We start from the raw sequence: 23,584 nt of genomic DNA on the forward strand, positions 1-23,584 counted from the left end.
AAAAAAAAAAAAAAAAAAAAAAAAAAAAAAAAAAAATATATATATATATATGGAGGACACCTAGCATACCATAGCTACTCATTACAACTTCCAAAGCCTCTTTTGGAAAGGGATAAACTGAAATTCAGGGTAGCCCAAGCTGTTTCAGGTGGATAGAATATTTTCAGCAGAACTTACTGATTCATTGTTTTGTGTGTTTTTTTGAAAGTGTACAATTCAGTGGTATTTAGTGTATCGCAATGTTGTATACTGGTTCAATTCTCAGTATTTTAGAACCTGTAAATCATTAAGTTGATTAGCAAACCTACTGAGTACCCCATTTCTAGGTATTCTGGGAAGTAAGGAGGGAAGCACAGCTCTCATCCTCAACAAACCAAAATCATTCTTAGGAAGAGAAGACATGCAGTGAAGAAGACGTCAGCATATGATGGACCTTCAGAGACAGTAAAGAAAATGATCTCCATGGAGAAACAGGATTTCTAGATTGGGTTTTCCCCAGTATTTAGCAGACACAGAACATTCTAGTTTTCATAGAAAAAAAGGATAAAGAAGGGAGTAAAAACAGATCGAATGTATATATTTTTAAAACTCCACAAAACTATAGGGTCACAAAATGACTTAAGAAGCAACATTAAATGGTAAAGCCAATCATTCACCATGAGTGTTGATGACCATCTGAGATGAGCATTAGTGTCCTAACACTTAATGAACAGTCACTTGTCCCTCTTCCAGCTGGGGCCACACCCTGCATGTCTTTCTGCTCCCACAGTGCTAGTGCAAAGTCCTGTACACAATCAAACGAATGAATGTCGTCATCATCCTTAAACACAAGCAGACACAGGACAGGTCTTGCTACATTCAGGCAGAAGCTCTCACTGCTTGTCTCAAGTGTGTGTCACAGTATGGAAATCGATTTCTTGACTCCTACATCAAGTTACTACTTGATCAGTATCTTCTATAATGGTAACAGATGAAAACTCAAAATGTAAACAAAAGGGAGACACCAGGGCACAGTGGTTAAGAGCACAGGCTCTGGAGTCAGATCTGATTTGGGAGTTACCAGCTATGTGACTTTGGGCAAGAGACTTGACTCCTCTGAGTCTGTCTCCTCATCTGTAAAATGGAATGCAATTGTACCTAACAACAGGGTTTTGTGAGAGTTAAGAGACATTTCCTGAGGGTTTACTATGTGTCCTCGAAAAATGGTTGGCTGGCATTATGAAGACTGGGAACTCTCACAAATCAGGAAGTTCTGAAAGAGGCCACTTTTCCCCATCCTCATTGTCTTGGTCTTCTTTGCAAAGGCCTCTGGGTCTAGCAGTGCCTGGAATCGACCAGGAGCTGACAGGCTGGCATTAGGATACAGGTACACGGCAGACCTGGGAGACAGTGAAGAAAAACAACAACTGGGAAGGCTTCCCAGAGTTCATTTGGAGACTAGCTTCAGGAATGCTGGCTATACCTAAGGCCTAGTTATTTGGTTAGTCCAGAGATTGTTTGGAATGACATGAGGGTGCAATGACCTCATACCGCACTGTCTACATTGTCATATAAATTCACACTATGAGTCTAAACAGGTTTTTGCTTACCATTTAGAGGGGTTAAACAGCATCAGAGGAGGTTCAAATATATAAACTGAAACTGGTCAAAAAAGAATAGCCACATTTCAGAAAATATACCATTGGTGAGCTTTTTTCCGTGATAAGGCTAGGATTTTTCTAAAAGGAGGCACAGTGAATTTAAGACATTGACATTTATAGCCATAGCTCGACGCTTACTCTTGGAGGCCCAATTATCATCCCTGTCCATCTTGTAAGTGTCATGTCTTCGTCATCTTCTAGACCCCAGCTAACTGTGCCATCTCCTACTCCTTTCTGGCCTTCTTCGAGTTCTTCCAACAGTCGGAAATTGCGAGGGACTTTTACTCCTAAAATAAATGGAAAGAAATTCAAGATACCAGCAACTCCAGGGGAACTTGTAAGCCTAGAGCTAGCTGCTCATTATCGCTCCCTGAGAATAAAGATGCTAACATGCAAAAAATCATGGGAAGTTATCACACCTCAAACTTGCCACTTATAAAGCTATCAGTATCAACCAGCACAACCAGAGGGAAGGGGCACATGGTTCTCTGACAGGTGAAGTGACTAGGGCTAGATAACCAAACTTAGATACCCCACCCCCACCCCTTGGACAAACCTTATAAGGGGCTTACATGTCTAAATGTTGATGAATTGGGGTTAACTAGTGTGAGATGAAAACCATCAATATCAAGTGCTAACAAAAGTACCTTGGAAGACAAGAGGCTGAGACTATGCTTATTTGTTGGCATGACTCTCAAACAACCTTTAGGAGGAATAGTTGCCATGGATATGGCAAATAAAAATGGTGTCCTCTTAATCAACTAAGAGTCAACTGAAGGCACCAAGGATAAAATGTTCTATTGTTTTTCAATTATTTAAATGATAGTTTCTCTTTTAACTTACAAAAAAGCTAAAAGGGAATAGCTGGCTCTCTAATTTTTTCCCCAAAATCCCAAAGCCTGGCAAGTAGCTCTTGAAAGCAACACATGAAAACATCTCACAGGTTCAAGACGCAGTACCGGGTTCAGGCTGAGACTTGAGCCATTTCTAGGTGTCTTCCAGAATAGAACATTGGCCAGACTCTCAAGAGACAAATAGGACTAACCATGTGACTGTGAAGAGAGGCTCACTTGAGGGACCCCAAATTGTGGGAGGTGTTGCCAGTATATGCATTTCCCAAAGTGTAGGACACATGCCATTAATTTAATTGGAATAAATATTTGAGCACCTATTATACATCAGGCACTTTTCTAAGCACTGAAGAACAAGCAGTGAAGAAAACAAAAATGCCTGCAGCTTACATTCTAGTAGGAGACATATAATGGACAAAAATCAATACGTAAATTATACAGTATGACAGATTCTTCTGTTCTGGAGCAGGGAGTAATAGGGGAGGGGCAATACTTTTCAAATGGAGGGATCGAGGAAAAGTGTTATTGCAATCAGGTGTCATAACTAAAGACCTGAAGAAGGTGACAGGGCATGATTTATGGATAGCTGAGGGGAAAGTCTTTGAGAAAGAGCAAACAAGTGCAAAGGCCCTAAAATAGAGGCTTGCTTAAGATGTCAAAGGACAGTAAGGAGGCCAATTTAGCTTAAACCAAGTGAGGGATGAGAGAGCAAGAGGAGATTAAGGATGCCAACTGTTACTGCGTGACATGATCTATCCCTCAGACTGCTGTGTGAGGACGAGAGTGAAGGGAGCAAGAGCAGAAACAGCTAGGGGGATACTGCAATAGTCCTAGCAAAAGGTAATACCAGCTTGGACCACGGTGATAGCAGGAAAGTAGTGAGGAGTGGCGTAATTCTAGGCATTTGAGAGGTCTGAGCTGTGGAGATTTGCTATCAGGTTGCCTGTGAGGTGTGAGAGACAAGAGTCAACTACAGCTCCTGGGTTTTTGGTCCAAGCAACTGAAGGACGGAGTTGTAGTGGTACGTTAGAGGACTTTAGGTGGTATGTGATTGAACACTTCGTTTTACAGTCATGTATTTATGTTTAAGAATAATTTATTTAGGGTAAGTAATATACTAACTTCCCATCCATAACAATGGTTAAAAGTTTCCTTTGAAATAAATGTAAGCAAAAGAGTCAGTTGATTACAAAAAAATGTTAAATAATACTACATATGGTATTTGAAAGGAAACAGCAAAACCTACAAGCATACTTGAACTGCTTGTTTGGAAAACACTGGCATTTTCATCTGCACAGCAGCCAACTGGATTATTCAGCTACACAGGACTAAGTCTTCTTTAGCAAACATAAAACTGAAAGACAGTGGTGACATTACAGGCAAAAAGTCAGACAACACAACTGTTGTTCAGAAAGGGTTCAATCTAAATCTTTAATGATCCTAATTAGGCTAGGGGAGAAAAGTCACTGCCTTACTACTGGTTAATTTATAAGCCTACACTAACAAAAATGAAGATCAAAAGAACACAAAATCATATTGATAGGAAGGCTAATGACTGAGACTTGTTCACAGATGGTGTTACGGCTGAACTGTGTTTCCCTCAAATTTACGTACTGAAGTCGTAACTCCCAGTACCTCAGAATGTGACAAAACCTGCTGACACCTTGATCCTGGGCTTCTGGTCTCCAGAGCTGTGAGAAATTGGTTGTTTAAGCCCCCACCCAGTCTATGGGATTTTGTTATGACAGCACTAGCAAACCCATACAGATGAGAAGTGACATCTTGTTTTTTCTTTTTTTTTTTGAGACGGAGTCTCGCTCTGTCGCCCAGGCTGGAGTGCAGTGGCGCGATCTCGGCTCACTGCAAGCTCTGCCTCCTGGGTTCACACCATTCTCCTGCCTCAGCCTCCCGAGTAGCTGGGACCACAGGCGCCCACCACCATGCCCAGCTAATTTTTTTCTATTTTTTAGTAGAGACGGGGTTTCACCATGACAGCCAGGATGGTCTCGATCTCCTGATTTCATGATTCGCCCGCCTCGGCCTCCCAAAGTGCTAGGATTACAGGCGTGAGCCACCATGCCCGGCCGATAAGTGACATCTTAAGAAGCTTTATAGAGTTGGTAAGGATACAGAACAAGATGTTAACAGTTATCTCTGGGTAAAAGAATTATGGATGATTCCCCCTACTTTCTCTATTTCCTGATTTTTTACAACAATCCCATGTTATTTGCATAACAAAAAACCAATTAGGAACCATTTCAATTGTATCCCACACAAGAACCTACTCAGGGCCTGTGCGCCTGTCATTCCTGCTGTCCAGAAGGCTCCTTCCCCTAGGAATCCATAAGCCAAGCTCCCTCAGCTTCTTTAGGGCTTTGGTTGTCCAGCACTTCATCTCAATAAGGATCAAGCGTTCTTCTCTGAGGAGGAATCTCACCTAACAGCATTCCTTAAGTGACTAACTTTTAGTGGACAATGTTTTTAACGTTACTAAAACTTGGTCAGCTTGGTATGGTGGCTCACACCTGCAATCCCAGCACTTTGAGAAGCCAAGACAGTCGTCTGAGGCCAGGAGTTCAAGACCAGCCTAGGCAACATGGAGAACTCTCATCTCTACAAAAAAATACAAAAATTGGCTGGGCATGGTGGTGCCCACCTGTAGTCCTAGTTACTCAGGAGACTGAGGCGGGAGGGTCACTTGAGCCAGGGAGGCGGAGGTTGCAGTGAGGTGAGAGATTGCGCCACTGCACTCCAGCCTGGGCAACAGAGTGAGACCCTGTCTCAAAAACAAAAATAAATAAAAAATAATAAACAAATACATTAGCTGGGTGTGGTGGTGCACACTTGTAGTCTCAGCTGCTTGGGAGACTGAGACAGGAAGACTGCTTGGGCCTGGGAGGTCAAGTCTGCAGTGAGCTATGATCATGCCACTGCACTCCAGCCTGGGCAACAGAGCAAGAACCTGTCTCTTTAAAAAAAAAAAAAAAAAAAAGATGGGGCACAGTGGCTCACGCTTGTAATTCCAGCACTTTGGGAGGCCGAGGTGGGCAGATCACAAGCTCAGGAGTTCGAGACCAGTCTGGCCGGTATGGTGAAACTCTCTCTCTACTAAAAATACAAAAATTAGCCAGGCGTGGTGGTGCGCACCTATAGTCCCAGCTACTTGGGAGGTTGAGGCAGAAAAATCACTTGAACCCTGGAGGCGGAGGTTTCAGTGAGCTGAGATCACGCCACTGGACTCCTGCCTGGGTGACACAGCAAGACTTCCATCTCCAAAAATAAACAAGCAAACAAACAAACAAATAAATAAAAGTGTTAAGACTGCCAAATAAATGGCCAAGTATAACAGCTTCTATAGCTGAGCCTTTCATTACTGAATGGAAGCTGTATTATACATGTGACCTCCATTTTGAGTTGCTCTTTTTGGCAAGACAAAAAAAATGTGTTAGTTTCTTATGTCAGGTATTTAAATGTCAGCTGGACTATTTATAGTAGGACTATTCCTCTTGTAAATTTAAGCAAAGAACATCTCTATGGCTGAAAGGTTACCTTTTCACCTAACAATCAGATCTGATTAGGAAATCCTAACATTCGAATATCATAAGCTTGTTGCTATTAGTTTCAAAACAGTGAATTCAAGTTATATTTTTCTGATATTTAATTTTTACATGTGAAGTAGGGCAAAATATATTAGTAATTAACCCTATACTTCCAACAGACATTTCCATTGGATTATTCGATTACTTATAAACAAGCGTGCAAAGCCCACATATACAACTGAACCAAAGAAACAGGTCAATTTATTTTAGGCTAGTATTTGGAACAGGAATTGAGATCCACAGAGGGAAAGGTCAGCTTTCTTTTGTTCCTGCATTATAGGACAATTTGATTCTGACTCAAGATGTAAAGCCAGCACCAGAAACAGTTTAATAAATGAAAAACTTTGGACAAAGCCAGCACCACTAGAAACAGTTTAATAAATGAAAAACTTTGGACTGGCCGATATCTATCTGTATTCCAACTAGGAGTTGTGATACACATATAAATATCAGAATAACTGCTATCTACTGAACAATTACAATAAACATTTATTTCATTTGAACAATAGTTCTCAAACATTTTGCTTTCAAGAACACTTTATACTCTCAAAAATCACTGAAGACCTCAAAGAACTTTTTTTTGTTTGTTTGTTTGTTTTGAAACAATGTCTCACTCTTGTCACCTAGGCTGGAGTGCAATGGCGTGATCTCGGCTCACTGCAACCACCACCTCCTGGGTTCAAGCGATTCTCCTGCCTCAGCCTCCCAAGTAGCTGGGATTACAGTTATGCACCACCACGCCCAGATAATTTTTGTATTTTTAGTAGAGACAAGGTTTCACCATGTTGGCCAGGCTGGTCTTGAACTCCTGACCTCAGGTGATCTGTCTGCCTTGGCCTCCCAAGTGCTGGGTTACAGGTGTGAGCCACCGCGCCCGGTGAAGACCTCAAAGAACCTTTATGTGGGTGACACCTATTTATATTTGCCAAATTAGAAATTAAAACTGAGAAATCTTAAAATTATTTATTAACTCATTTAAAAGTAATCACAACAAACCATTATATGTTAAGACAAATAATAAATTTTATTAAATAACTATGTTTTCCAAAGAACAAAAGAAAATTAGTGAGAAGATGGCACGGTTTTGCAAATAACCTTGACGTCTGGTTTAAAACAACAGAGCATATGAAGAACTGAGGTGAGGGGAGAACACATGTGCTATCTAAAGGGGACAGTTACTCCTTAACTCTGGCCAAATGTCTATGGGCCAGATTCTGCTCATGGACCATCATGAGCTCAGAGAATATTTAAAACTCTTTCTTTTGTCAGAAGGGTAAGTGAAGACTGGAAAACATTGTGCTATCTGGCATTGGGCAGTTAAGAACTCTGTAAACCTTTATTCAACTAAATCTTGAAGAATTTAAGCCCACAAACTAGAAAGCTCCTAAAGTAGATTGTTAATTTTTAATTCATACTTTAAAGCCATAAACTTTAATTTTCACTCAAACATTGATTAAGAGCAAAGTTTGGGGAAAAGCTAGTAGAAATAATGAATTACAAAAATTTACAAAGTATGGGGTGTTCATTTATTCTTTCTTGACATTTACACAGAATTGGCAAGTTGCCACCAAGTTAGTTGGTATACTGAATTATACTGTGCTAAGAGCATAAAGCTCTTGGTGAGGAAGCATTCTGGGGCTCGTGATGTTTAACGTGTATAGAACTGGACTCACTCCACATTTATAAGCAAAAACAAAAAACAAAAAACAAAACAAACAAAAAAAACTACACATTTCAGAACCACAATGAAAAAAGTTTGCTAGGCTTTTTACCTGCTTGTCAAAATTTCCCTATACATAAATTATCAGTAACATATATGCACACACACCTTCTCTCAGTGTGATAATTATCCAACACTTATCCAGCACTTTGCTAGACAATCTAGGGGCTATAAACAAAACACAAAACTGGGGTCTCCCTAACGCAGTCTAAGGTGTCAGTGTAGAAACAAGATATACACAAAGGGCAATGAAATAAAACCATATCAGAACATATGAGAAACAGAACCTACCAGAGGACAGTGTTACTTAGCTTTTGAGGGGTCATAGACTTCTCTGAAATTTGACAAAAGATGAAGAGGTTGGAGCCATGTTACTATTGCACTTTACCTTAAGGGTAATAGCGGGGAGCTGCAAAAGGCTCGGAGTAGGGCAAGAGATAAGGCACATCCAAGTCTCCTAGGTAATGATCAGCTTTGGGGTATGCTACTGCTAATGTCTCAGGATATAGAGCCAGAAGTATTTGCCTAGAGCAAATACTGTGACCGAACATGTGGCATCAAACTTCTCACAGGCCTGCATGATGGAAAGTAGAAGAGATGTAGAAGATAGGGTAATTAATTCAGCAGCTCCCATTCATTTGTGTGACTGTGGTGGTCGTTCGAAAAACAAAACAACAAAACAACAACAACAACAAAAACTGGCCTGTATGCAGCACTTCAGATAAATACTTGTTGAAAATTTTTAAAATTAAGCAAAAAAGGACAAAAGGTCGGCAAACCTCATTTTCTAAAAAACAAACACAAAAGTGACCTTTTATGTGTCCTTGTATGCTCATTGTACTCTCACCAATGATCCTGGGGTGTCATGACTCAGAATCACTAACATAAGGATGCCTGGTCTACCACTCTGTTTTTAAAAGGCATGTCAGGGTAATGGATATATGACCTCCCACAAGTAAGAATTCGAATATATTTTAGAGAAAATTCCATAATCTCTTAGCGGAGGATTAAGAGCACAGACCTAGGATCAAGTTCTGTCTCCACAACTTTCTAGCAATCTAGCTTTGTGCCTGAGCAAGGTAAAGCAGGGATCACGGCACGCCTGCTCCACAGGTGGCAAGGGAGAATACATGAGGTAAGGTCTGGAAAGCACTTTGTATAATACCTGGCACACAGTAAGCTTGCTGCTGAATCATCTCCATCAGCAGACTGTATTATCCATGACAAAACAAAACCAAAACCCTCACTTGACCCTATATCCCCCTCCAGCTACCATCAATTTCTTTGTTCCTTAGTAGCAAAAAAACTGAAAAACAGCTGTCTAGACTCCTGGTCTAGAGTCTTCACCTTACCTGCACCTATTCCAATCATGCTATTCCACTAGTCACTCGGGGCAGCAAGGAGCACCCTCTAAATCCCACAGCAAAATCCCATGGTCAGTTCTCAGCTCCCACCCTATAACTGGAGTTTTGGGCAGCATCTAATCACTCCCTCTTTTTTTCTTGCTTCTCTGAGCTCCGCTTCTCTTCTCACTGGCTGCTCTGCCTCACCTCCCGGACCTCCAGACTCTGGCTGCCAGGCCTCAGGGCACAGTCCACCTTTGAGGTCTTCTGTCTGCTCCATTCTTCCAAGCAATTTTACCTAAACCAAGGCTTCGAGTAAGCTGACAACTCTCCAATTTATATTCCCAATTAACTGTCTCTTAGACATCTCCATTTAGATGCCTAATAGGCTTCTCACACTTAAAACACCTCCAAAACAGAATTCCCATGCACTGTTCCTCAAAAAACAAAAACTACCCACTCCTTAAGCTCAGTATATGGCATAAATATTGCTCTGGCCAAAAATCTTGGAGTCATGACAACAAGTCTTTCCCTTATATCCCATATCTAACCCATTTCCAAAGCTATCCAACACCTGGTTATTTTCACCATCTCCACTGCGATCACTGTCATCCATGCCACCTCAGCCTCCTAACTGGCTTCTTCATCCACCAGGCTATACTGACAGTCTATTCTCCATGACGATCCTCTTTTTTTTTTTTTTTTGAGACGGAATTTCACTCTTGTTGCCCAGGCTGGAGTGCAATGGCACGATCTTGGCTCACCAAAAACTTCCACCTCCCGGGTTCAAGTGACTCTCCTGCCTCAGCCTCCTGAGTACAAAGCGGGTTCTCCTGCCTCAGCCTCCCAAGTAGCTGGGATTACAGGTATGCACTACCACACCTGACTAATTTTGTATTTTTAGGAGAGACGGGGTTTCTCCATGTTGGTCAGGCTGGTCTTGAACTTCCAACCTCTCAGGTGATCCACCCACATCAGCCTCCCAAAGTGCTAGGATTATAGGCTTGCTTGAGCCACCATGCTTGGCTGACGATCCTCTTAAAGGTAAAATAGGTGCCCTTGTTCTCCTACCGGAAGCCTACTCTTGGCCTTCCGTTGTACCTGCAATCCAGCCAAACTTGTCACCTGGCCAACAGAGCCCCACCTGCTTCGCCAATTTGTGCCACTCCACCTGACTCCCCCATCCTCCTCCAGCCACATCAGTCCTTTTCTAAGTTTCTCAAGAGGCATCCTTACTTCCTGCCTTTGCATTTGTGAGTCCCTCACCCTGGAATTCTCTGTGCCAGAGCTGGGAATGGCTGACTGGTTCCCTCGTCCTCATCCAAGGGTCTAACTGTCCATTCCCTTATCTTGCCTTATTTTTCTTCATAGTACTCATTGCCACTCGACATTGTAAATATATTCATTTCCACTTTATTGGTTGTTTCTTGTCTGTCTCCCATCTGAACTTAAGCTCCATGAGAGTACAACTTCGTCTGTTTTGTTCACTGCTGAATCTCCAACGTCTCAGGGTGCTTTGCCCTCTAGAGTAAGCACCCAAATACTTATTGAAATAATTAATGAATGACTAGGTATTAGCTAGGAATAGTATTTCAGAATGAACAATGCTCAATGTCACAAAATTCTAATGCTGGTTTATTCTTGAAAATACAAGAGAGAAACATTCACAGTATCATTATCTGGGAGTCTAACATGATAAGGATTATCAAAGGGGCTTAGTATGAATTTTAAAGCCCAAGAACAGTCATATATTAAGAGGCAGAGTCTCACTCTGTCACCCAGATTGGAGTACAGTGGTGTGATTTTGGCTCACTGCAACCTCAGTCTCCTGGGTTGAAGTGTTTCTTGCACCTCAGCCTCCCAAGTACCTGGGATTACAGGCACCCACCACCACAGCCAGCTAACGTTTGCATTTTCAGTAGAGATGGGGTTTTACCATGTTGGCTAGACTGGTCTCGAACTCCTGGCCTCAGGTGATCCATCAGCCTCGGCCTCCCAAGGTGCTAGGATTACAGGCATCAGCCATCATGCCCGGCCTGAATATAATAATTTTAAAAGCTATAAAGCTTAATTAGAAACCAGATGGTCAGGAGAGGCCCTCTCAGAGCCCCCAGTCCCATACACCTTTACTGCCACACAGGCCTGTGTGGTACTTTTTCTTTACATTTTATTTTCTTCCTTTTTTATTGTCTGACTCACTCTCTAAGTTTCTCAAGTCAGAGCTGTGACTCATTCAATGCCGCCTCCCCAGAATCTGGTATGCTGTCTGGCATATAATGATACTCAATATCAATAAATGTTTTCTGCTTGAAGAAATGGCAGTATCAGGCCAGGTGTGGTGGCTCACGCCTGTAATCCCAGCACTTTGGGAGGCCGAGACGGGCGGATCACAAGGTCAGGAGATCATCCTGGCCAACATGGTGAAACTCTGTCTCTACTAAAAATACAAAAATTAGCTGGGTGTGGTGGTGGGCGCCTGTAATCCCAGCTACTCGAGAGGCTGAGGCAGGAGAATTGCTTGAACCTGGGAGATGGAGGTTACAGTGAGCTGAGATCGTGCCACTGCACTCCAGCCTGGCAACAGGGCGAGACTCTGCCTCAAAAACAAAAAAACAAAACAAAACAAAAAAAAAAACAAAAAAAGAAATGGCAGCATTTCCTACTGTAAACTCTAACCTACTGGGTCCAAAATATTGGACAATGTTGCCATATAATTGACATTGGTTTTTTATTTTGAGAGAAGTAAAACTTGGTAACTATTTTATTTTATTTATTTTACAGATGGAGTCTTGCTCTGTCACCCAGGTTGGAGTACAATGGCATGATCTCAGCTCACTTCAACCTCCACCTTCCTGGTTCAAGTGATTCTCTTGCCTCAACCTCCCAAGTAGCTGGGATTATAGACACGCACCACCATGCCCAGCTAATTCTCATATGTTTAGTAGAGACGGGGTTTCACCATGTTGGCCAGGCTGGTCTCAAACTCCTGACCTCAAGTGATCCACCTGCCTCAGCCTCCCAAAGTGCTGGGATTACAGGCGTGATCCACCGTGCCCCGCCTAGTTTTATTTTTAATGAATGAGAATTTTAGGGAAACTTACAATTTTTTTTAAATGAGGGAAAACTGGTTTCTCACCCAAACCACACAAGTGAAAGAATTCTTCACTATAAAATGAACTTTGTTTCATAAAATGTATATGAAAGCAAGTTACTAATATTTCAAACCATCTAAAAACTGCATACAAATACATCAATATTTTCTACAAAACAAAAGAGCATTTAATTCCAAATGGCCTAACCATACCATAGTTATAGAACTTCATGGTCGGCCGGGCGCGGTGGCTCAAGCCTGTAATCCCAGCACTTTGGGAGGCCGAGACGGGCGGATCACGAGGTCAGGAGATCGAGACCATCCTGGCTAACACGGTGAAACCCCGTCTCTACTGAAAAAATACAAAAAACTAGCCGGGCGAGGTGGTGGGCGCCTGTAGTCCCAGCTACTCCGGAGGCTGAGGCAGGAGAATGGCGTGAACCCGGGAGGCGGAGCTTGCAGTGAGCTGAGATCCGGCCACCGCACTCCAGTTCGGGCGACAGAGCAAGACTCGTCTCAAAAAAAAAAAAAAAAAAAAGAAACTTCATGGTCTACTCTAGGGACATAAGTCCAAATATTGTTGGAATTCAGAGATCCTGCAGACTTCAGGATGTCAGTGACTTCAGGATGTCAGTGACAAGTGAAAAGCTTATCCTATTCTAAATAGAGAGTTTAAATTAAAAATCATGGTACATTAAACAAAACATTTTAGTGAATATATTAAAAAATTAAACCTACATATGCCAAAGAACAGAAGTATAACAGATGAGAAAACCCAAGAATACTCTAACATATGTTTTGGTCCTCTAGCACTTTAATCAATTGAATCAACATAAATTTTAAGATTCCCAATATTTCTCTGTGAATCTGACACCAAAAAGGCAGCTGGAGAAACAGCATCAAGTGACTATATGGAAGATTAAAAAAATGGACTCTTATAGGCCAGGTGCGGTGGCTCACACCTGTAATCTCAGCACTTGGAGAGGCCGAGGTGGGTGGATCACCTGAGGTCAGGAGTTTGAGACCAATCTGGCCAACATGGTGAAACCCCAGCTCTACTAAAAATACAAAAATTAGCCAGTTGTGGTGGCACATGCCTGTAATCCCAGCTATTCGGGAGACTGAGGCACGAGAATTACTTGAACCCAGGAGGTGGAGGTTTCAGTGAGCTGAGATCATGCCACTGTACTCCAGCCTGGGCAACAGAGACTCGTCAAAAAAAAAAAAAAAAAAAAAAGGACTTTTATAATCTTGCAAAACCAAGAGAACTACAGGCTCTATAATAGCTAGGAGGTACACTAGGAAAATCTATAGCTAATGATAAAGTATAATCAAATAGACTGTGACTATTAAAAAGTGAACTATGAAAATGTTAAGAAAACTTCACCAAGGTGCTAAAAGATCATAGTAATCCAAGACTTTTTGAAGAAAATATTTGTTCCTATTATTTCAGAAGTATTCTTTCCAGAAGGCTTTTTCCTGGATCTGTGTCAGTATCAAAAGTCAGCCGGTTATTCTCTTAGCAAAATATAAACTTAAAAGTCAGCAGTTGCAGGATATTGCAAAGAAAATATGGCAACCAGGTTTAAAAAGCATGAATAGTTGATAGAGCTTTATACCATGTCACAGTAAAACATTTAATGTAGTAATCTGAAACACAGCAACATACTAAAATATTTGTGGCACAAAAAGGATTCTGAAGTTCTTTAAAACATCTTTTGGGAAAATCATGGCCACCAAGGAGCAGCTATCCCAGCATGTCAATCTTGGAAAACCCTGGCCTAGGTCTTGAATTAAAATGGTAGAACTGGCTGGGCGTGGTGGCTCACACCTGTAACCCCAACACTTTGGGAGGCTGAGGTGGGTGGATTACCTGAGGCCAGGAGTTGGAGAATAGCCTGACCAACATGAAGAAATCCTGTCTCTACTAAAAATACAAAATTATGCAGGTGTGCGGGCGCATGTCTGTAATCCCAACCACTCGGGAGGCTGAGGCAGGAAAATCGCTTGAACCTAGGAGGCAGAGGTTGCGGTGAGCCAAGATTGCACAATTGCGCTCCAGCCTGGGCAAGAAGAGCAAAACTCTGTCTCAAAAAAAAAAAAAAAAAAGTAGAACCTCAGAGGTTTTTCCTGAAAAGAAAGCTGCTAGATAAAAATGGTTTGGTTGCCCATTCAGGGAAGACAGTGAACTGAGCTAGGAATCTGATACTGCTCCCACTTCAGAAAATGAGGAGGTATAGAAGGTGATGCACTGGGATTCAACGTCCCTGAAAACTGGACATAAAGCCAAAATCAAGTAACTTTTATTTCTGAGCAACCGGCCAAGTGTAGTCTGGCTGTCTAGTTAGCCTGCCCAGGAGATCTTTTTTTCTCCTTCTCTAGAGCAATGGTTCTCCAAGTTAGTCCTCAGACCTGCAGCCTGGACCTCATCTGCGAATTTGCTAGAAATGTACAATCTCAGGCCCCCAGCCCAGAATTCCTGAATCTGAAACTCCAAGCGTGGGCCTAAGAATTTGACAAGCCCTCCAGGTGACTCTGAGGTATACTAGTTTGGGACGCATTGCTCTAGGGGAATTCTAGGGGAAGAATTAGTAGCAATATGTCATTCTTTACAGTCCAACGATGTGACAACAGCTGGTGACAGAATACAAGACCTTGTGCTCTTCTGCTGCTAGGGTCAGTGACCAAGGCCAAGCATCAGATTTTCTTTGACAAGGGGGGAAACAAGATGTGGGAAACGAGTCAGGACAACTGGAGAAGGGGAGGAAGATGGTTAATTCTATGATCAAGTACCTCTATAAATACCACCAAACAAAAATAAGAGGTTTAGTTTTTTGAAAGGCTGAATAGCCACTTTTGCTTCTGCCCTATCAGATACATTGTTTCTCTGCAAATTGTCAAATGTATCCATTTGGCTACATCAAAGAGATCCTGAATTAACTCACTGCAACATTCACAGATATTTACTGAGTACTTACTATTTGGTCCAGAACTGTGCTCGCGCTAGGGACACAGCAGATGGGACAGAATCTTGCCCTAGTGAAAAGGCATAGAAAATATGCAACAAAACAACACTTCAGGTAAGGTTAAGTGCTTTAGAGAAACAGAGCAAAACAAGAAGCTGTGACAATGACTAAAAAACTATACTGAATGGAGTGCTCAGGGATGGCCTTTCTGGGTAGCTGTGACCTGAAGAATAGCAGTCAGGCGCATGAAGATCTGGGGACACGGCAAGATCAGAGGTGTACATGATATCACATGAAGTCACGGCGGCAGGGCCTTGTGGGCCATGGAATAGGGATGGGTTATTCAGTAATAAGAGCAGTGGGAAGGGCTTCCTGAAGGGGAGTGGCAGTTTCTGTTTTATGTCTGTGAAAGATCATTCTGTCTCCTGTATAGAAAGTGGAAAGGCCAAGACTGAAAGCAAGAGGCTTTTTCCATCTTCCAGGCAAGAGAAAGATGGTTCTGGTTAGACTAGGATGACAAGAGTGGAGACAGAAAGGAGGATTTGGCATTTAGTTTGGGGTTATACCTACTGGACTTGTGACAGGGTGGATGTGAAGATGAGGAAAGACTACAACTTGAGAGGCCATTGCTATCTACCCACGAATAAGCTAAACAGCCAAGGCAGAAACAACAACAGACATGCCAATGGCTGAAGATGCTTGCAGGCCTACCTCAGAGAATAGGAAATGGGGGCTGGAAGAACGATCATCCTGGCCAAGAGCACGTGTCCTGAAGCAACACCGTCCCAGAGCACCCAGGCTCTGCACCTCAGGCTAGTCACTCCTCTCCTGGCCTGTTTCCTCACCTTCACAATCGATACAGCCCTTCACAATGGTCTGCTGTGACAAGTGAGATAATGTAGTTAATACAGTGTCTAGCAGTTAGTTAACCCTAGGAGTGCAACTTAAAAAGAAGTTTGATGGCTTGCATGTAAATAAGGATGAGGAACTATTTTGTACATGCCATGATGGGGCTCCAAGCCCAAGAGGTGTAAGTTATTCAGTATAAAATATAAGCAACAGCTTCCTTAAAAAAGGACCTCACTCTCCTTGGATAGCACATAACCCAGAAGAGGACAAACAGTGGCCAGAGATGCTATAAAAAGAGTTCCTGAAATGGGTAGCAGCAGACATTTCTTACTAAAGCCCTTTCTCTCTCCAAGATTAAACATTCCAAGACCTAGGAAGAACATATCCCTAAATCCATGCCTTTTTCTTTTCCTTCCTAAGGTACTGGAGCAGGCTGGGGAGGTAACGGGAGATAAAAATGCCTGGGCTGTAGTCTAAGCATCACCAGTCTCCCTTGGCTTTTGGCTCCTCCCTCAGTAATGTGGATGGATACTGCCTCTGGCTGGTGACCAGGCTGTGGAGAGTTAGATGAGACAACAGCACAGGTGAGTCAAAGTCCATGGGACACTCTAAAGCACTATCAACAATATAACAGTAATAATATTCAAATATTTACTTTGCCAAATGTGCTGCTCTGAACTTCATTTGTGCCCCTTCAAAATTAAGCAGAGGATTCCTGACTTCGTATTTTGTATTCTACTTTTATCAAATTTCTGCAGAGCTACAATTTGGGGGGAGGTGGGAGGGACAGAGATATGAAGAGAAAAGAGAATGTGGTGGTGGAAATAGAGTGGTTTTAAGTTAATGTGAAGGGGGAAAATCATGATCATCAAAATTAACCTTGGTAATCTCTTAAGAAAATAATAGCTGGCGGCCCGGCGCGGTGGCTTATGCCTGTAATCCCAGCACTTTGGGAGGCTGAGGAGGGCAGATCATGAGGTCAGGAGTTCGAGACCAGCCTGACCAACATGGAGAAACCCCAACTCTACTAAAAATACAAAAATTAGCTGGGCGTGGTGGCATGTGCCTGTGATCCCAGCTACTCAGGAGGCTGAGGCAGGAGAATTGCTTTAACCTGGGAAGCGGAGGTTGCAGTGAGCCAAGATTGCACCACTGTCCTCCAGCTAGGTGACAGGGCGAAACTCCGCCACACACACACACACACAAGCTTGCACTAGCCCAACAAAGCCAGTTTCCCCTCTATCACTGGGGCAGGCTACTATTTCTTTGGCTGAGCACAATATGAGGCTGTTCTTTGAATACAGGGCCCATGTCGTAAAAAAGGCACTTAATTACAATTGGCATAAGATGCTCACACAGTGAGACACACAGGAACTGAGAACAACTAAGGGACTGTGTGTTTTCATCCATTTCCAGCTCTCTCTGGGGAAGACCCTTGAATGGAAGGGAAGACTAATCTCTGCTGCCCACATGGTTAAGTTTTTTTTTGTTTTTTTTTTTCGAGACGGAGTCTCGCTCTGTTGCCCAGGCTGGAGTGCAGTGGCGCGATCTTGGCTCACTGCAAGCTCCGCCTCCCGGGTTCACGCCATTCTCCTGCCTCAGCCTCCTGAGTAGCTGGGACCACAGGCGCCCGCCACCACACCTGGCTAATTTTTTGTATTTTAGTAGAGATGGGGTTTCACCGTGTTAGCCAGGATGGTCTCGATCCCCTGACCTTGTGATCCACCCGCCTCGGCCTCCCAAAGTGCTGGGATTACAGGCGTGAGCCACCGCGCCCAGCCTTATGGTTAAGTTTTTATAAGCTGAATGTGCATATGAGGCCACTCCGATGTATGCAAATTTGAAATCATGCCCCACCAGGGCTTACTACTCTGGCACTTACTTTCTGATTAAATGTCAGGGAAGCCCGTGGGCTGCTAAGTGAGAGGAAGGGCCTGGTAACCAAGGGTCACTATTTGATGTGCTGCAATCCTGGCCAAGGCAGGAGGAAGTCACCTGTCATAACATGGGGATTCTGAGGATCTGTGGTGGGCTTTTCACAGTTCCACCCTCTAAAACATATGTAGATATCACACATTGCAGAACCAAAGGAAGTGGGAAGGCGGTGTAACCAAATGCTGAAAGCAGTGACCATAAAAAACTAAGTTCAGCCCTTACAGGAACTCAAAGGCTTCACAGCTGTTTCCTGGCAACCAGAAGCACAGATTAATCAAGCGCCTCACTCTAAACCTGACTAAGGAAGGCCGCAGGGCCCTGACCACACCTGGAAGACTTCTCAGGGTTAGAAAGCAGAGAGGCCTGCACACTCATTTTAGTTTAACCCAAGTAAGGTCTGCTTAGCACCCTGCACTCTTTTCACTGCCTAGGGACTCTTAGCACCCTGCACTCTTTTCACTGCCTAGGGACGAAGGTCAGATCTTGCCATACTCCTCTTTTTAAGACTCTTATTTATTCATTCAACAAATATTTACTGAATGCCTACTTCATACCAGATACTTGTTGGATGGCTTCCCCTCACACCAAGTCAAATCCAAAGCCATGTCTCTTCAACTCCTCTCTTTAACAAGCCTTGCTTGCACACTAAGGCCTTTTATCCTGTTCTTTCAACATGCCAAGCTCAGTCCCACCACAAGGCCTTTGCACTCACAGTCCACCCTCTCTCCTGCCTGTGACACTGTAGGGTTGGCTCTTTCCATTATTTCCCTCAGTTGAAATGTCACTTTCTCAGAGAAGCCTTCCCTGACCACCTCTCCAGACACTCTTTATCATATCACACAATTTCCTCCATAGCACTTACTGCTATCTGAAATTGTCTTATTTACCCCTTAACAGCCTTCTCTCCCTGACTCGAATGGAAGCTCCCGAAGGACACAGACGATGTCCGTTTTGTTTGCTATCCACAATGGGACATAATAGGCCGTCAGTAAATATCTGTTAAATAAACAGACAAAAAGAATTTTGGGAAGTCCATTTTAGGGCACCTCAAAGCCTGTTCTATGTTATCTAAACCATGCCAAATGCTCTTGTATTCCACTAGAGAGCAGCTGACATTTTATCTGATCACCATAGCCATTTACGAAGCACTCACTTTTTAACTGTCAGGGTCTCCAGAAGTTAGAATCGGGCAGCTGTTAACTCAGATTGTAGGTAGCCAACCCAGTGACTGCAAGCAGGGCTGAGCTGCAACAGCACCTTATTGCTGGCTACCGCCAGCACACTGGGCCCCTTGGTTCATTACGACCTGGTACGAGTGTTATTCTGGTGAGAAGTTTCCCCCAGCAGTCTGGCCTGACTCAGAATCTCTCTTCTGGGAGTGCCTGGGGCAGCGTCTTGGTAAACGAATTGACTCAGCACTGTTCCAGCTGAAACCAAAATCGAGTAGAAGGATTCATGGTCTCCGCTATGCTGCAAGAAGACCCCACTGTTTTAAATGCAAAAGGCAGCAGCTTCTGGTGGGTCACTTCAGTCAGATCCCCCATTTTCAATTTCTTTTATTGATGGTTGGTGGGAACCCCAACCATCAGACAAGTATGGCTCCTTGAGACCGCAGAGGAGCAACACTGTAAAGAATCTCCCTCACCCTGTTTCTCATGGATCACCAATTCCTTCCCAACATTGCCCCTGCTGTGGCCTTAAATACCCCAATGACTGCCGTACTCAGGTTGGTGTCCCTGCAGCCCCACAGTGGGGAACACTGTGGTCCTGTTTGCTTCCTCCATCAGAGGTAACCCATCTTCACCCCATCTGAGAGAACCTCTTTGGCCAACTTCACTGCCAGGCACCCGAGGGTGCAGCCTCACCCAAGAGTTTCCATTTTATCTATTCACCTCCCTACTCCCATCAGCCAGTGGGGAACTTCTAAGCTGAACCCACATATCTGTCCCAATTATCAAAGGAGTGGATGAGAGTGAGTGTCTCCACAGAAGAGACACTTCTAGGATATACTTCCCTCACTCAATTCAAAAAGAGGAGACTTTTCTCGTTTACAAGAAACATCTCTGGAACCCGACCTTTTCCACTCACTCATTTCAGGGGCTTCCCTCAGTTGAATCCCCACTCCCAAAGAGACATCCTCGGGGTTCCCAATTCACCTGTTCTTCCTCATTCAATATCAGAGGCTTCCACCAACTGCCCCAGTCGGACCTTGTCCCCTGAAACCGAAAATGGAGCAATCCATCTGTATCCTCGAATAGGAGACTGGTAATGATGGGGTCATTTCACTATCACTGCAATCAAGTCCCTCTGGCATCTGAATCCTTTCCCCACTGCTCTCACTTATCATGCGGAGATTCCCTTAATTATCCCCAAAAGCAGCCGCTCCAAGGCTCCTCCTTTCTAGTCAACACAGCTATTTCCTCGGCTAACCCCATCTCTAAAACTAACGCCGGAGCCGTCCCCTCAACCAATAGGGGATCCTCTCCAGTCACCCCCTCGGGATCCCGCTTCTTCCTCCCATCCAGCTTGAGGGGCTCCTCTGATGTCCCCTCCAGACATCCCACGGCCCCCCCTCAGCCGCACCCCTGGCACCCAGTATGGGACTTCCATTCGCTGTGGGGCGCCTCCTCCTCTAGGGAACCCCTTGATCGCCCCTTAAGAGTCGCCAGCCCCGGTCTCCTCAGGAGTGCCTCGGAGCTCGCTCCTCGCCCACTCCGGCTACCCCAGGTAGCGCAGCGGGGCCCTCACGCCTCCCAGGGGAGCCTTAGGGCCTCGCCGCGCCGCCCACAGGCCCCTCAGCCCCCCGCCCGTGCTTCCGGCCACCGCCTGCCGGTGGCTGCCGCGGAGCCCACCGGATACAGGCGGCGCGGGGACCCTGGCCCCCCTGCAGGAGCCTTTGACAGTCCCCAGCCCCCGGCCCAAGCCCATGCCCCTTCGGCCGGCCGGGCCCGGCGCCCCCGCTCACCCGAGCCCGTGGTGGCTGCCATCTTGCGTCGCTGTTGCTTGAAGGCCGGCCCCTTCTTCACCCCCCACCCGTACCCTGGCCCTGATGCGCAGGCGCGCGCGCGCGCACGCACAGACGCCGCCGCTGACGCCCGCTCTGGAGACCTGAGCGACCCGTGGCCGGGGAGGCTCTTTTCCTTCCCTTTTAGAGAAAGGAAATATCTGCGTGCTCGAGGGCTCAGCAACCTGCAAGTCCCCCCACATCGGGTGCGAGGGAGGTTGTGACGTGAGAAGGGCAGGGGTGACTAGGCTTGGGAAGGCGCGATTGTGAAAGAAAAAGAAAAGATAGCTTCAAACAAAAGCGCCGAATTCACTTGGGGCTTTTTCCTGTCTAGTTCCTATCTAGATCCTCACCACATCTCCACAAGGTCAGAATTAATGTGAAAAATGCAGCCGAGAGAGATTAAACGATTTATCTAAACTCAGCTGTTAAGTGGCAGAGACAGACAGAATTTTAACCTCCAGGTTCAAATTTGAATTTGAATCGTCACCCTCCAGGTCAGATGATCTGGCTTCTAGGATTGATGCTCCCCGGCCAGAGAAGGCTTGAAGTGGATGCAGCTAAATGATTTGGGGGCAGTAAGGTGGCAGGGAAAACATTTGCTAACCATCTGCCCAATTCATTCATTCGTTCATTCATTCATCCAACCGAACAAACATTAAGCACCTACTATGTACCAGACACTGTGCTAGGAGCTGGGGATGGATAGACATCTCTGAAGAAGCAAATCCCTGCTTTCAGGGGCTTACATTCTAGTCATAGACAGCAAGTAAATAAACAGGAAACTACAATTCTGATAGGCTAGAGATAAACCAAGAAAAGGGCAGCGGAGGATGGTCAGGAAGGGCCTCCTAAGGTGGTCGTATTTCAACAGAGACCCTAACAATGAGGAGGTAGAGGGAACAGCTTGTGCAAAGGCCCTCAGGAAATATTTTTGCAAATAAACCCAAGAAGTTACTCCTCCTATATTATAAATTGTCTGAGAAGCCCTTATATGGATGTAGACCCTGAAGCTGAGAGAGGTGAAGGGACTGGCTTAAGGTCACAGAGCAAAATACTGGCAGAAGGACCAGGACTCTAAACATAGAGGGACAAGGAAGCTGGAAGCCCTCACCCAGCACATCCAATTCATCACCTTTGTCTGACAACAATGCCTACTCTGCATCTCTCCCGCTCCATTCACTTCTCCACTCAGGACAAGCTGCCTTTATCTCCTACTTGGAAGACCCCAGCAGCTTCCATTCTCTCCCCCATGGTCCATTCTCTATATGAACCAACATCTGCTCAAAACACCCTCCAGCTAAAGCCTTCAGTGGCTCCCCATTCCCTCTGGATAAAATACAAACTCTACAAGTTGAGTGACCATAGATTATCACCTAATGAGGACGAGGACCTATTATAATCTCACCATGGCAAGTGGAAACCAGGGCTCTCCAGGGCAAACCAGGATGCCTGGACACCCTGTGTACAAGGCTTTGCACCCAGGGCTGGGACGAGGATGGGGCCATCAGATTTAACGGGGCTTTCACTCAGGTCCTGACTCTGCACTTGTACAGCCCTGCAGGTGAGTGACTCCTTAAAATCTGCACCCTAGGGCAGGGTGTAGTGGCTCATGCCTGTAATCCCAGCACTTTTGGAGGCAGAGGTGGGCGGATCACCTGAGGTCAGGAGATCCAGACCAGCCTGGTCAACATGATGAAACCTTGTCTCTACTAAAAATACAAAAATTAGCGGGGCGTGGTGGCAGGCGCCCATAATCCCGGCTACTCGGTAGGCTGAAGCAGGAGAATCGCTTGAACCCGGGAGGCAGAGGTTGCAGTGAGCCGAGATCGCGCCATTGCATTCCATCCTGGGCAACAGAGAGAGACTCTCAAAAAAAAAAAAAAAAAAAAAAAAAAAAAAAAAAAAAAAAAAAAAAAAAAAAAATCTGCACCCTAGGTCCCCCACTTGCCTCATCATAGCCTTGGCACAGCCTGCGCCTGAGAGTTTCTGTACCTCTGCAGCGACACTGGCCCTTTGCAAGCCCCCTGGAACGCAAGGCCTCTCTCCCACTTCAGGGGCTTTGCCTGTGCTGTCTCCACTCTTCAGTTCTCAGATCCAGCACCACCCCCTCAGGGAAGTCTTCCTCGATTCCTTCAACCACGTCAAATTCAGCTGTAATTAGCTCTCAAAGTGCCAGCACTAGCTACAGGTGAAGCAACTTGACTTTTCGTGTATCACGTGATACAAGTTTGCTTTGGGGAGCACAGAAAATACTTGCCCTGGACTTGGGGTCACTGTAAAGCATCAGTAGCAGGTGGAAGCATTTGGGTTCCTAAGGTGGACTCACTTTTGCAGTTAAATTTTCTAGGTTCAAGTCTTCCTTCATCACTTAGTGTGCTTTGTGACTTCAGGTAAGACGCTTGAACCTCTCCTGGTATCCGTTTCCCCTTCTATGAGGATAGCAGTATCAACCTCATAGGATTGCTGTGGAGATAAAATGCTTTCCTAAAACCCCTTGGCACAGGGAGGAGGAAGGGACGCTAGAAGCGCTGATATTTACCAAGCCGTTACATCCAGCTTTTAATCCTCACAACTCGATGCAGC

General features: G+C 44.6%; 1 protein-coding gene across 9 annotated transcripts in view; it reads right to left on the reverse strand.

The window, feature by feature from the left end:
* The window catches only part of UBE2V1 (ubiquitin conjugating enzyme E2 V1), a 38,064-nt gene that overhangs the window by 14,205 nt on the left and 275 nt on the right, over nucleotides 1-23,584 (reverse strand). Inside the window, exons 1-4 of one of the 9 annotated variants that reach the window (XM_017888148.1) lie at nucleotides 20,960-21,010; nucleotides 20,151-20,210; nucleotides 19,148-19,421; nucleotides 1,779-1,927 (exon numbers count right to left, since the gene is read on the reverse strand). In XM_017888148.1, coding sequence (XP_017743637.1) covers nucleotides 1,779-1,823 — 45 coding nt within the window. In that variant the 5' untranslated portion in view covers nucleotides 1,824-1,927; nucleotides 19,148-19,421; nucleotides 20,151-20,210; nucleotides 20,960-21,010. Of the gene's footprint in view, nucleotides 1-1,589; nucleotides 1,928-3,737; nucleotides 3,842-15,222; nucleotides 15,281-15,921; nucleotides 16,088-19,147; nucleotides 19,422-20,150; nucleotides 20,211-20,959; nucleotides 21,060-23,584 lie in introns of those variants that run through there. The other 8 variants (XM_017888152.1, XM_017888150.1, XM_017888149.1 and 5 more) reach the window with 8 other exon arrangements.

Source organism: Rhinopithecus bieti, unplaced genomic scaffold, assembly GCF_001698545.2.
Source record: "Rhinopithecus bieti isolate Rb0 unplaced genomic scaffold, ASM169854v2 scaffold_15834, whole genome shotgun sequence".
NCBI lineage: Eukaryota > Metazoa > Chordata > Mammalia > Primates > Cercopithecidae > Rhinopithecus > Rhinopithecus bieti.